This window comes from Histomonas meleagridis (genome assembly GCF_020186115.1).
Source record: "Histomonas meleagridis strain 2922-C6/04-10x chromosome Unknown contig_111, whole genome shotgun sequence".
In the NCBI taxonomy this organism is placed as follows: Eukaryota; Parabasalia; order Tritrichomonadida; family Dientamoebidae; genus Histomonas; species Histomonas meleagridis.
The window spans coordinates 136215-150335 of NW_027150756.1; the positions used below are offsets into that span (position 1 = coordinate 136215).

Sequence of the window (14121 nt, forward strand, 5' to 3'; positions counted from 1 at the left end):
CTAATGAAAGCATTAATGTTTATTATCTTCTTTGTTTTGCAAAATTGTTTATTAAAGATTTTATTAATGCATTTTCTTTAAACACAAAAATTACGAATGTAAACATTGATTATTTAAATAATATTATAAATAAAAGTTTTAATGTTTCTCCAATATTCAATTTTATCAGTGAATTCAACAATGATATTATTGATAAAAATTCAAATATCATTATTAAAGAACCAAGAATTAATTATTTAAACATTATAAATAATAATTCGATTTCTTTTTTGTATAATTATGAAAAACTATCTAAACCAAATGTTGTATATGAAATTAATTTAAATAATATTATCAATGATTACATCAAACTTGATAAATTTATTTATGATATCAATATTTCTTCGTTATATCAATATGAAAATGACATTTGTAAAAATCTCCTGAATGAATATCCATCAAATATATCCATTCAACTACCGAAAATCAATTTTTCTGATTTTATAAATTATAAATATATTTCTTTTATATTTAATTTTGAATTTGAATTCAACAAAGATTTACTGAGTGAATATATATCATATATTAATATTAAAGAACTAATGATTTATAATTCGTATCCAATACAAAAATTTTATTCACTTTCTTTATATAATATTACAAATAAATTCATAATTAGTAATATATTGCAGAATAATTTAACGAATATAACTACTCAAAAATATGTTTTCACTTATTCAAATCTTCTAAATAAAATATTTAGTATTTCATCAATTAATAATTTTGTTGTAGGATTTCATAAAGATATTCTTAATAAATATTCGTCAAAAACAAATAAAACAAATTTAACATTTAATTCTATTGAACTTATCAATAATATTTCATTTATATCTAATTATAAAATTCATGTGTTTAACAAAAATATTCTCTGTGAATATAAGTACAAAGAACTAAAACTTAATTATTTAAACAATATTCTTAATATTTCATATCTCTATAATTTTGTAAATGGATTTGATAACGATATTTTAAGTAAATATTTTTCTGATTTAATAATTAGAGCTCCGAAATTTGATTATTCACATCTGACAATTAAAAACAGCTTATCATTTATTTCCTATTATTATTGTATTAAAGAATTTAATAATATAAATAATTATGTAACAAATGTTAAATACCAAAATGCAATGCTCAATTTAGATCTTATTCATAATTATAATATTTCATTTATGTTTAATTTTAAAAAAGATTTTAATATAAATTTTGTTCTCAATGAATATAGCAAAAATATTAAAATTAAAAACTTAAAATTTGATTTTTTAGATTTTGTAAAAGAAAACATTACAATTTCTTCAATTATTAATATCAAAAAGGAATTTAATACAGATATAATCAGTAAATACACATCCGACATAAATATGAATAAATTTGAATTACAAATCTTTAATATCCCAATTCCCAATTTTATAAATATATTCAAAAAAGAATTACAAAACAGCAAATTATTTAAATACGAAGAATTTCATTATATTAACGCACAAAGTAATTTCGGTTTGCCTTTTAATGGATTTCCTTCTCTAATAATAATGAGAAACTTCACAATTCCAAAGCACCAATTTCATATGTTAAATAATTTTGATGAATTTCATGTTTCGAAAATGTTTAATGTTAAATATTTTCACAATTTCGTTATAAATAATATGTTTAATGCGCACAAATATTTATTTAATTATATTTATATCAAGAAAATGTTAACAAAATTTGATATCGAAAGTTTTCGTTATTCATTTTTACCTACAAATTTGAAATTAGATGTTTACAAATCAGTTGAATTCTTAAATATATTTTCAATTTCTATTAAAAAGAATTTTGAAGAAAGATTTATAAATGTAAAATATCAAAAATCATTTGAAATAAAATCGTTAGGAAGAAATAATGTAAATTCGTTGCGTAATTTTATTAAAGCACCAAAAATAAGTTCAACTTTTGTTAAATATAATAAAATGTTATTCTCACTGGATGCCAACATAATAGAAGTTTATAATCACCAGAAATTTTTATATAATTTTTCACGTAAACAAATTCCAACACAAAACATTTATGGTAAACTTTCATTACAAAACATTGTTCATTTAGATTGTAAGCAATTAATTAAATGTAAATCATTTGGTTATTATTCAAAACAACAAATTCCAATACAAAATATTAATGATCAATTTCGTTATCACATTTCATTCAATACATTTCCAACAAATTTCAAGTATTTAACTTCTTTTTTATATTTGTTTTCTCATAAACAAACACAAAAGCAAAACATTGATGATGAACTTTCATTACAAAACATTGTTCATTTAGATTGTAAGCAATTAGTTAAATGTAAATCATTTGATTATTATTCAAAACAACAAATTCCAACACAAAACATTAATGATCAATTTCGTTATCACATTTCATTTAATACATTTCCAACAAATTTCAAGTATTTAACTTCTTTTTTATATTCATTTTCTCATAAACAAATTCCAAAAAGAGAAATAATTCTCTCTCCAAATATAACACATATAAACCTCAACAAATTAGTACAACATAAAATGTTAATAAAATATTTCCAATTATCACATAAAACGCAATCGTTACCAAATATTTCACTGAAAACTGAATTTAATTTACATAATTTGCTATAAAACGTTATATCAAAACAATTTTTAACGAATCAAATTATAATTCGCAAAAACATAGAACCAAAACATGTTACATATAATTATATATTTTCATTTGATTCATTTGTTTCGAGTATTTTTTCATTACAAAACTTAAAATCATTTGAACCATTCACAATAAATTATGGAAAATTGTTGAAAAATGAATTTTCGGATTTGTTTGATAATTCATTAAAAATGTGTGTGAAAAAATCAATAAAAGACTCTAATTTAATAGAAGCAATTGATTTTACTTCAGAGTTTGAAAATGAATTGGATAAAAGAACTGATGAAACAGTAAATAATGCAATTAGAAGTGAATTAAATTTCGATGAAGAAATCGAAGAAATCGGTCAAATATTGGACGAGTCTTTGTATAAGACATTGAGGAACACTTAACAAAAAAGGATTAATTAATGTTTAATAATAAAAATTGTTTGTATTTTTTAATTTATTTAGAAATGCATTTTGTAAAATCTATTTAGCTAAATGGAAATTATCTCGGAAATATTTTGTGAAACCATTAATCATGTTGGATTTTCCAGAGTGGTTCTATATCTTGGAAAGTTATATTCAGCATATTTAAGTTTATTTGAGATAAAATATTTTTCAGGAATAACTAAATCAGATATACTCACTAAAATGCAAATGGTTTGGCCTGTTTGTATAATTGTTTCTAAGTTGTTTTATTCACTCCATTTATTTAGTTAACTAAATATTGCATTATTAAATAAGTGAATAACTTATACAGATGAGTGTTTTGATATACTTAAATTTTTGAATTGTTATCAAATTTCTTATATATGCAATTTTTTTCAGATCAAGCACATCTATTTAATAGATTATCCAAAAAGAAACTTATCTATATCAAAAAAAAACTTATCAATACAACTCAGATGTCATGTTATGGTTGATTTTATGAAGATTTACGACCTCTAAAAAAAATGTTAAAAAAATAAATTAAAAAAGATAAAAATATACATTAAAAACATTCGGTTCGCAGTGGGTCGTTATTCGATAATTTTCAAAATGGGCATCGTCAAGCCGGCTACAAAAGCAACATCTGGATCCAATAACATCTTTGATTTGAGGGTTTTACTTTGGCATTAATTGAGGCATTATAAACTATTGAAAATCAAAAATAAACCAAACAAAAAACAGTTATATTACAGTTTTTTGGGGATGTGGCTTTGATCGTTTTCTTCTCAATTCTTTCCATTGAAAGAGAGTTCAAGACCAAAAAATGACAAACGATCGGACTGAAATCCATTCAAAAAGCTACCACAACAAATGGAAGACAACGGTGGGATTAGACCTTTAAAACTCATTTTAGTTGGATCTGCTGGTGTTGGAAAGACATCGTTGATGAACGCGCTATTTGAGCAGTCTTTTGAACAAGATATGCAAACAACAGTTGCACCTGCTTTCTGCGAAAAATCAATTCAAATTTCTGATGGTTCCAAAGTAACATTACACATCTGGGATACTGCAGGCCAAGAAAAGTTTCAATCAATTTGTGAAACATATTATAGAGACGCAGATGTTGCTTTTGTATGTTTCGATTATGAAAATATGAATCATGAAACCATAGCAAAATGGGTTTCTCGCGTCAGGGCTCAATCTCCAGACTGTTTGATTTTCTTGGTTCTTACAAAAGAGGATCTTACTCCATCTGATCAATATCCAAACATCCTAGAAGATTCAGAAGGCTACGTAAATGAATTCAAAGCAGAAGCATTTCACATGACATCATCATCAACTCAAAATGGTGTTAAAGCTTTATTCTGCTCTGCTGCAGAATGTGTTCATAAAATCTGCGAAAAACAAATACCAACAAGCGTCGTAATCAAAGAAACCAAAACTACTGAGAAGAAGCCTTGTAAATGCTAGGTTTGGTTTGTCAACACGCAAATCAACAAATAAGATTTTTCTTTCTGGGTAAGTGCATACTCACGCTATGATAAATCACTTTCATTATTACGTTTTGTTTTGTTTTAAATCTTTTTTCTGGAATTTTTTTTTTGATTGAATCATTGTTCTACAATTAATATTTTAATACCCCTTTATCTTTGTTGACCAACACTTATATACAAGAATCAGTTCAAAATGAATCAATCGTTAGCAAATGTTTTTTTTTGGTAATCAATCATACAAAAATAACATTACCAAACTTTAAAAAGTTTTATTTATACAATAAAAATGAATTCTAATTAGAAGAAAATTCATGATCATATGTATGTACTAATTTAAATGTATATATTATTTAAATATCATTACAAATTTCGTGTACACGTAAAACTAAGCTATCAATTTCTTTCAAAATATTTTCTGGGGATTGGTCAGGTTCATTGTGATTGAGTTCAACTCCTTCATGTGATTTTTCTTCATTAATAATTGGGTAATTATAATTGATATTTTCCCATTTTTTTGAAAACTTTGATGCAAAAGAATCCATGTTCATCATGTTTCCATTCATTGAAATATTTTCATTGTGGTAAATTTTGGATTCATTTTTTCTTCTGTTTCTTTTTCCAGAACTCATAAAAATAAACGTACGTTAACATAACCGTTTTGATTTTGTTGCCGATAACAACGGTTTGGTCGATCCTTTCATCCATGTCAGGTACAGAGAAGGCTGTTGCCCAAAAGACAAAGAAGGGTTCAAGCGGTAAACGCGCTAAGTTTGTTCGCGAAGTTATCCACGAACTTGCAGGATGGTCACCATACGAACGTCGTGCTATGGATCTCATCAAACTTGAAAAGAGGAAATCAGCTCGCACATTCCTCAAGAAGCGTCTTGGCACTCACAAGCGTGCAATGCATAAGTTGGTTTATCTTGAAAACATTATCCAAGAAGAGAACATGCAACACCATCATTAAATATCTTTAAAATATTATAATGTTTCAATTATGTCTTGTTTTACTTGTGTGCTTTGCTTAAAAAAATACTTATATTTTTTCATTGAAGACCAATTGATCTGATTTTCATATAAAAATGTTGTGTTTGATCTCAATAGTGAACACATACAGCAAGCGATATACAGTTACTTATCCAAATATATATTTTTAAGATAATTTTCATCTAAATTTCAAAATATTAAAAACAAAAGTAAGAACAAATATTAGTTCGACAATTATCAGATGTTTAGTTTATTTTCTTTGAGAATGTGGTTTGAACTTGAATATCTTGGTATTGAATAATTGCCCAAATCATGATAAGGATCAAGAATATGATTAAGATTAAGCAGTTCCAAACTGGCTTAGTGAAAGGATTTGTGACTCCAATGCTACCAAGCTGTGGATAATTTTCGGTAATAAAAATATAATCAGTGGAAGGAGTTGCTTGTACCTTTGCCTGAACATCAGTAATTGTTAGGTTTGTTGTGTAATTTGTTGCTGACCTCGAGAGAAGAGTTATTATAGATTGATTTTTATAAACATAAAAATCAGTAGCTGTTCCAAGTACTGTTGTAATTTGTTCATGAGTTCTGATAGGTGTTTGAGTTGTCATCACAACAACATTTACAGACTTAGGAATTGAAGAAATTAATGTGTCTAAAGGTTGACTTGTATTAACAGCGACACCTGTTGGCAACTTAACTAAAAGCACAGGAGGTTGGTTTGGGTAAATAACATAGGAAATGAAGGAGAGAAGCCAAAGCATTGCTAAGAAAGTACTGAATTATTGTCAGTTTTCAAAAGTTGACCAAATGATGATAGAAAACGGTTCCCATAATTCAAAAGTGACAATAATCTATTGTTTCCAATTAACGTTTCCCGAACCTCCAATAAATTTTTGAGTTAGTTTTGTGTTAAGTTTTTCTGATCTAACCAAAAAAAAGTGAACTTTCAAGCAGTTTTCTCTAAACATTTATAAATTATATATTTTTACTTAACAATATAATTCATTGTTCACTTGATCTTCGATGATGTCTTCTTCTTTTTGGAAGCAATTCAAATGCCGCAACGAAATATTTCACGAACACGTCATTCACAGGTTCGAATCCATTCGTCAAAAAGAAACCACCCAAAAAAATCTTGAAGACTTTTCCATTCGGAAAACCAAATTTTTTCACAGTTTCATTCAACGCCACATTTTTACAATGCCTTTCGACCTCTAACATATCTGTAACTTTTCTCATTCTTTGATATATATAATACGAAACAGCAAACTTCAAGAAGTTCGCTCCAATCATTTTACTTTTCTGCGAAAGTGGCGATTTTTCGACGAACACATTTTTATATGTCGGCTTTAAAGATTCGCAATATTTTAATGCATATGAAGGTACATTATCACCAATTTCTTCAACAATTAATTTGTTTTGAACACCAACTTTAAGCGTTTCAATTGCTTTTGATATTTGTGGATTTGTTTCGAAATATTTTTGATCAATCGCAAATAAACATTGATGCCAAAACTCATTAACTTTATCATATCCGCCAGCTTTAAAGTTTAGAAATGCAAGCGCTTCGAAACAATCGGATGGAACTTTTCGTTCATCAATTGGTCCGATAATTGAATTATTAAAATTAAAATGTTCGGCAATTGCCAAAAATAAATCATTAGAAACGGCCCAATTATAACGTTGATTAATGTATTGCAAATCATGTTGATACAATGCTTTGATAATATCAGTACATATGCATAAGCCAAGAACTGTATCGCCGCATTTTTCCATACTATCATGATAATGTGTAAAAGAAGGGATATAAGAAACAGTAAAACATTCTATGAAATCCGGGAAATAAACATCTTCAAAGTTAAAGCTTTTAAATAATAAAGTAAGTGAACTTATGCTGGATAAAAAATATCTGAAATATGATATGAATCGAATCATCGAAATTGAACAGTATTGAATTTGTGGGAATATTGAATTTTCTGAGAATAAACCGTCGAAATCACTATGAAATTTTTGAATGGTTTCGCCCAGAAATTGGAATCCTTCTTGTGGAAGGTTATGCTGTACTTCTTTCAACTGATAAAGGAGATGAAGGTTTTCAAAAAAAAGAGTTGATTCAGGAGTAACTTTGTTGGCAAGAATTGAGTTGGGATTTTTTGGCATGTCATATATTTCTAACGGATTTATGGATAAAGATTTAACTGCTGAAACATAAGATTCTAAAAATTCTGTTTCTTTAAGTGAATCATCAGAATTTAAATTTCCACTTGATGGAACAATAAAAATTTCTTTAGATTCAAATGATACACCCATTGCTTCCATGATTTGAGTTGTTATTTTTCCAAGTTTTCGCTTTTGCATCCAAGTTAGTGTAATTTCTTCAGCTTGCCCAATATTAAATCTACCCCATGATAAGTTATCATAAGATCTTTGTGGATTGCGAAGCAAAGGAAGTGGACTTAAAATGAATCCAAATTTTTCATCATCAAGAAAAAGTTCATATTGGAAGCTTTTCTTCATATGGTTGACCAATGTCAAAAGCATTCAATATTATTGGCATAAAAAAATTATCACAATTCTCACATAAATCAAACAATTTTTGAGAGAAAATATGTGAAAAACAAACATGAAGAAATATCAAGCAATATCAACGTGTCAATGCCTTTATGGTTGTATTTTACATATTTTTAATCTTGCAATATGTTTTCTTGATTTAAATCTGATCAAAAAATTAAACTCTTTTTTGATTTGTTTAATTCTTTAAGCCACAAAACCATTTAAACGTTTGGTTTCATTTGAAGTTTTCTGCGTTCAATTTTTGTGATGTTTACGTTTGATGTGAACTGACGTTTCGTAGCGGCACATTCACACAGCAAAAAAACAGATGTTTGATGAACTTTATTCAACTAAATCTTTGGCTCAGAGAGAACTCTGATGCGGTCAGAAGTAAGTGGGAAGTTAACTGGAATCCATTCATTTAATCCACGATCACGTCTTGCAGCTCTTATTGCCTCATAGATAGCAAATCCTACGGACTGCGCCAGGATGAGAGGAGGCTCTCCTATAGCCTTTGACGAGTACACTCCAGTCGGGTTCCTTGATCCAGGTAATAAGTGAGCGTTAAACTCACCTGGCAAGTCATTGAATCCAGGTATCTTATAGTATCCAGGGCCATTTGTATGTAACACGCCAGGCTTCAACCATTTGTTATCTTTTCCATCACCACGAGTAATCTCTTCCATAGTCAACAATCCATAACCCTGAATGAAAGCACCTTCTATTTGACCTATATCAATCGCCTTATTAATACTTTCACCTACATCAAATACCAAATCAGATCTTAATACCACATGATCACCAGTCAAAGTATCAATTTCCACAACAGAAGCAGCAGCTCCATAAACGAAGTAAGCAAATGGGTTACCAGTACCCTTATCCCAATCGAAGTAAACTCCAGGAGTTGAATAGAATCCATGAGCGCAAATGTCAACTCTATCCAAGTAAGCAGCTTGGCATGCTTGAGCGAATGTTCTATCCGGGGTTCTATACTTATTTAATTTCGAGTTAATAATTTGACACGCGTTGTAAACCGCCCAACCGTTTATATCGGTTCCTGTTGATGCGGCGGTTGGTGATGTGTTTGCCACTTTTGCAGTTGATGTCTCATCAATCCTCACGTACTGTATTGGGATGTTTAACGCCTTCGCAGCAACGGCGGCAACTTTAGTGTGTAAGCCTTGACCCATTTCAACGCCGGCATGAGAGATCAGAACGGTACCATCTTTATAAACTTGTACTAACGCACCTCCTTGATTCAAAGTACCGAAAGTGAATGAAATACCATACTTAAGCGGGTTAATTGATATTCCTCTCTTCTTATACTTATTGTTTCGATTGAATTCTTCGACTTCTTTCTTTAACTTCCAGTAATCAGTTGCCTTGATAATATAATCCCAAGCTTTCCTATTATTACATCCGATTAACTTAGTGCCATATGGACATTGATCACCTTCTTTATACAAGTTCAATTGTCGGATTTCTTCTGGTTGCTTATGTAAGTAATCTGCAATATGTTGAATGATGGCTTCCATAGCAAACACGCCTTGAGGTGCACCGAATCCTCTAAATGCGGTATTCGACATTTGATTTAACTTACACATAATTGACTCTGCTTTGTAGACTGGTATATTATAAGATGAATCTAAATGTAATATAGCTCGATCACATACAGCAGGTGAGATATCAAATGACCAACCACAATCACTATAAACTTTAGCATCTAAAGCTAATAATTTTCCATTGTCATCGAATCCGATCTTATACTTAGTCTTCATAGGATGTCGTCCTCCTGCTATTAACATATCGATTTCTCTATCTAATTGCATTCGAACTGGTCGATTAACTTTTCGTGCTGCTACTGCACAAGCATTTGTATATACTGTCGAACGAGTTTCTTTACCACCAAATGCACCTCCTAATCGATTAGTTTTAACATCGATGTTATGTAATGGTAAGTTACACACTCTATGAATTTCTTCTTGTGTGAAACTTACGTTTTGAGTTGAAGCAGTAACTATTAATTTATCATCTTCAGAAGGTTCTACTATACAATTATTAAGTTCTAATTGGAAATGTAATTGACCTCCAACATTAGTTTCACCTTCTAATACATGAGGACAATTCTTAAATACTTCATCTGGGTTACCATTTTGACAAATATGATGCATAGGTAAGAATGACTTCTCTTCAATAGCTTGTTCTAAGTTAAGTATTGCTGGTAATTCTTTATATTCTATCTCTGCTAATTTCGCTGCTCTCCAAGCAGTTTCATTATCTTTAGCTAATACTAAAGCTATTGGATGACCTACAAATTGTACTTCATCTTCTGGGAATACTGGTTCATCTTTAATTACATCTCCTACTAAATTAATACCTTCGATATCTTTATATGTAACTACATCTACTACACCTGGTACTTGTAAACATTTGGAATAATCTGCTTTGATTATCTTCGCATGTGCTTTTGTAGATAATACAAAGCCGCCATATAATCCTTTATAAGGTGTAGGCATATCAAGTGTAAACAATGCTTCGCCTGTAGTTTGTTGACGTGCAGCTCTATGATGTACTGGATTACCTATAGTATCTTTTCTAGTAACTTCAAAGTCACCATGTTTAATATGTGCAATTGGTCCAAACTTACTTATCGGATGTGGAATAATATCAGAAGCTGATGGATCATAAGGTCGATTTCTTTCTTTTTCAACTTGATGATAAAATCTAAATAAGAATGACTTAGATAATTCCCTTCTAAATGGTATATGTCCACCTGGTGCTTGTTCTGCTAATGGTAAATCCTTTTCAATTAATGGATAAGCATCTTGAATTGTCTTTAATGTGAACTCTTTACCTATCATATACTTCTCAACACTTTTAGCATTTTGTGGATATGCTGCCATACCTGAATAAGCAATTTTGAAGTCTTCAATGATATTTGTAACTTCATTAATACGACATTTAATACATGCTGATACTATACAAATGTCATCTTCTCTTCGATGTGCTTGTTTATAGACAAAGATATGTTCGTTTGGTTTCATTAATGGAATTTCTACTTCTGTAATTACATCTGTTGGTTTAAGTTTCGTAGTTCTATAAGATGTAAAGAAGTTATCCATTGACATCTTAAACTTTTCACCTGTTTCTGCATTAATGACTGTTAATATACTATCAGATGCTAATAAGAAATTGGACATATCTGTAACTGCACCTGCTGCTGCTATGTTACCGACTACACATGCCGTGTTACGGATTTGTGTTGATGAAAAGACTGAAAGTCGTTGTCGAAGTTCACGTAATAATCTTCGTTCATGTTCTTTAAGTTTTGGCATTTTAGAATCACAGAAATCTAAGATATCTTGTAATGATGTAGATGCACCAAATATTAATTTGTTATCTTTGATATCAATATGATATAATTCTTGAACTTTATGCGTCGAGATATAAGCTGGTAATGTTGCGCCTTTATATTTTAAGTCAATTCCAACTTCTGATGAGCCAACAACTAATGTGGACTTTGGATGTTGTTTCTTGAGTTCGATAAGTTGTTCTAATGTAGTTGGAACATAAAAGTGAACTCCCTTGTACGATACGTCAGCGGGATCAACATCAACTGGTGGAGGTGATGGCTCTCGATGTGGCATAGTTTTATATGGTGTGCTATCTTTGATTTCATTGTCACTGACTTTACCATCGGATGAAAATTCACGTAACGCATCATGGATTGAACGATATCCAGTACATCGACATAAATTACCATCAAATTGGGATTCGATTTGATGTAGTGTGGGCTTTGGATGCGCTAAGAGTAATGCATATGAGTTCATTATGAAACCTGGTGTGCAATATCCACATTGTGTTGCATGATGTGCAACATATGACTGTTGAATTGGATGTAAACCTTTGCGTGTGGAGCCTAAAGCTTCAACCGTGGTGATGGATTGACCATGGCATTGGCCAACTGGCATTAAACATGAATTAATTGGACGATGTTTTATCTTTTTGGTAATGGGATCATACTGTGAAACTACGACGGTGCAGGCGCCACAGCCGCCTTCGCCACATACATATTTCGTTCCGCGAAGATCAACGCCATCAGATCGGAGATAATGTGTAAGGGATTGGGTGGGATTGAATTGGCCCTCTTCAAGCACAACTTTCTCGCCATTAAGAATAAACTCAATTGAGTGCTTGAATGATTTGGAGGATCGAGATATGCCCTGGATGGAACGGAGCATGTTTTGAAATCACTGACGATAGACATCGTTTTATTGGAATTAGAGTTTTCAAGGAAAGATAGAATTGATATACTAAAAATACATAACTTTTAAATAAACATATGAGATATAAAACAGATTGTTTTTGAGAATATGATGAAAAAATTATTTGATAAGAAGATATTCATATTTTATATAACAACCACGGAGCATTCAATCGATATCGTTCAATATTAAATTTTGAATCAAACCATGGTTGTAAAAAAGTCAACGAAACAAAAAATAATTGTGTGAAATTCATTCAACAGTCTGGTTTTTGATAGATTTACCATAATTTGTAAAGCTAAATTTTCTATCGTAGTGTTAGTTCATAAACCATACAAAAGTTCTGAGTCTCAAGTCAGAAATTGAACGTTTTTTTATCTATTTTCGATTCTTTCTAAATTACATTTATGTTTGAATTGCTTCTTGGATATTATAAAACGATAAAAAAATCCTTCCTGAATTGATACTAAAAAGTATTTAATTCATCAATTATAAGCTTTTCTTGTGCTGCCGTCTTTTTTCTTGCATGTGCTGCGGTTATTAATCACGTAGATGAGAAAATCTTTAAAAAAATTCCATTTTCTGATGAAACATTAATTTTTATGTCATATATTGATATTGCACAAAATATTGCTACTAATATGAATGATTTAGGTGAACTAAGTGACTCATTCTCAGATATCTTGCTTTTTTTTATTAAATAATGAACAAATATGGTCAATAACTGATATTAATTGTGCCAAACCAAATACAAATTTAGATTCCAATTTGGAGCCACATAGCATTAATCACAGTATTGAAGATTCACTTGAAAAAGTTTATATCTTTATTCGACATATTCATATACAAGATAATATTACACCTATTCCTGTTCGGCTAAACTTGTTGATGTAATTAAAGACATTGTATAAAATTAGAAACAAAAAGAAGGGTATCCACAAAATTACAAATTTCCACAACAAATTTTAAGAATACCATGAACAAAAACTTCGTAAAGTTCATGTTGATTATAAAAATAATATGGGAATTAAAGATGAAATTCGAATTTTAATTGTAGGACGAACAGGAAAAACAACATTTCTTAATAGCATAGTAATTATTAATATGGTTTTAAATGGGAAGATGATTTTGGATTCAAAATAGTTACAAGTGATGATGGAGGTGGAGAAAACAATGGTAATCATGCTATTAGTCAAACAAATTATATAACAGCTTATACATTTCCATATCATCCAGATTTTCCTGTTCCGTATACAGTTACAGTCATTGATTCTCTGGGATTTGGTGATACAAAAGGAATTCAAAAAGAACTTGTTGAACATTTGGAACATTTTTTCAAAAATACGAATGAATGTGGTGTATATTCAATTAATGCAGTTGCATTTGTTGTTCAATCGTCTTCGCCACGTCTTGATCCTGGTCAATATATTTTTGATTCCATTATGAAATTGTTTGGGAAAGACATTGCAAATAATATTATCATCATAGCAACGTTTGCTGATGCAGGAATGAACCACAAGTTTTACATGCGATTAAAGAAGCAAAAATCCCAGTTAATCATGTAAGCAAATTTAATAATTCAGCACTTTTTGGAAATACATCAAGTTCAGATAATATTGACAAATTGTTTTGGGAAATTGGAGAAAGTGGTTATAAAAATATATTTGAAAGTATAATTAAAATGGAACCAAAACGTTTAACATTAACTCAACAAGTCCTATC

At 29.7% G+C, this 14121-nt stretch overlaps 4 protein-coding genes across 4 annotated transcripts; 2 read left to right on the forward strand and 2 right to left on the reverse strand.

Moving 5' to 3' along the window:
- Positions 1-3968: 3968 nt before the first annotated feature.
- GO595_000781 (small GTP-binding protein) lies at positions 3969-4568 on the forward strand (the record flags this gene model as incomplete). The annotated part of the gene is made up of 1 exon (XM_067921325.1): positions 3969-4568. The coding sequence occupies one exon, from the start codon at positions 3969-3971 to the stop codon at positions 4566-4568; it is 600 nt and encodes a 199-aa protein (XP_067779037.1).
- A 726-nt stretch (positions 4569-5294) lies between these two features.
- Positions 5295-5558, forward strand: GO595_000782 (ribosomal protein L36e; the record flags this gene model as incomplete). Its single annotated transcript, XM_067921336.1, has 1 exon — positions 5295-5558. One exon carries the CDS (start codon positions 5295-5297, stop codon positions 5556-5558), a length of 264 nt encoding a protein of 87 aa, XP_067779038.1.
- A 265-nt stretch (positions 5559-5823) lies between these two features.
- Positions 5824-6342, reverse strand: GO595_000783 (uncharacterized protein; the record flags this gene model as incomplete). The annotated part of the gene is made up of 1 exon (XM_067921347.1): positions 5824-6342. One exon carries the CDS (start codon positions 6340-6342, stop codon positions 5824-5826), a length of 519 nt encoding a protein of 172 aa, XP_067779039.1.
- A 2142-nt stretch (positions 6343-8484) lies between these two features.
- GO595_000784 (xanthine dehydrogenase-like) lies at positions 8485-12375 on the reverse strand (the record flags this gene model as incomplete). Its single annotated transcript, XM_067921358.1, has 1 exon — positions 8485-12375. The coding sequence occupies one exon, from the start codon at positions 12373-12375 to the stop codon at positions 8485-8487; it is 3891 nt and encodes a 1296-aa protein (XP_067779040.1).
- Between the last annotated feature and the right edge of the window lie 1746 nt (positions 12376-14121).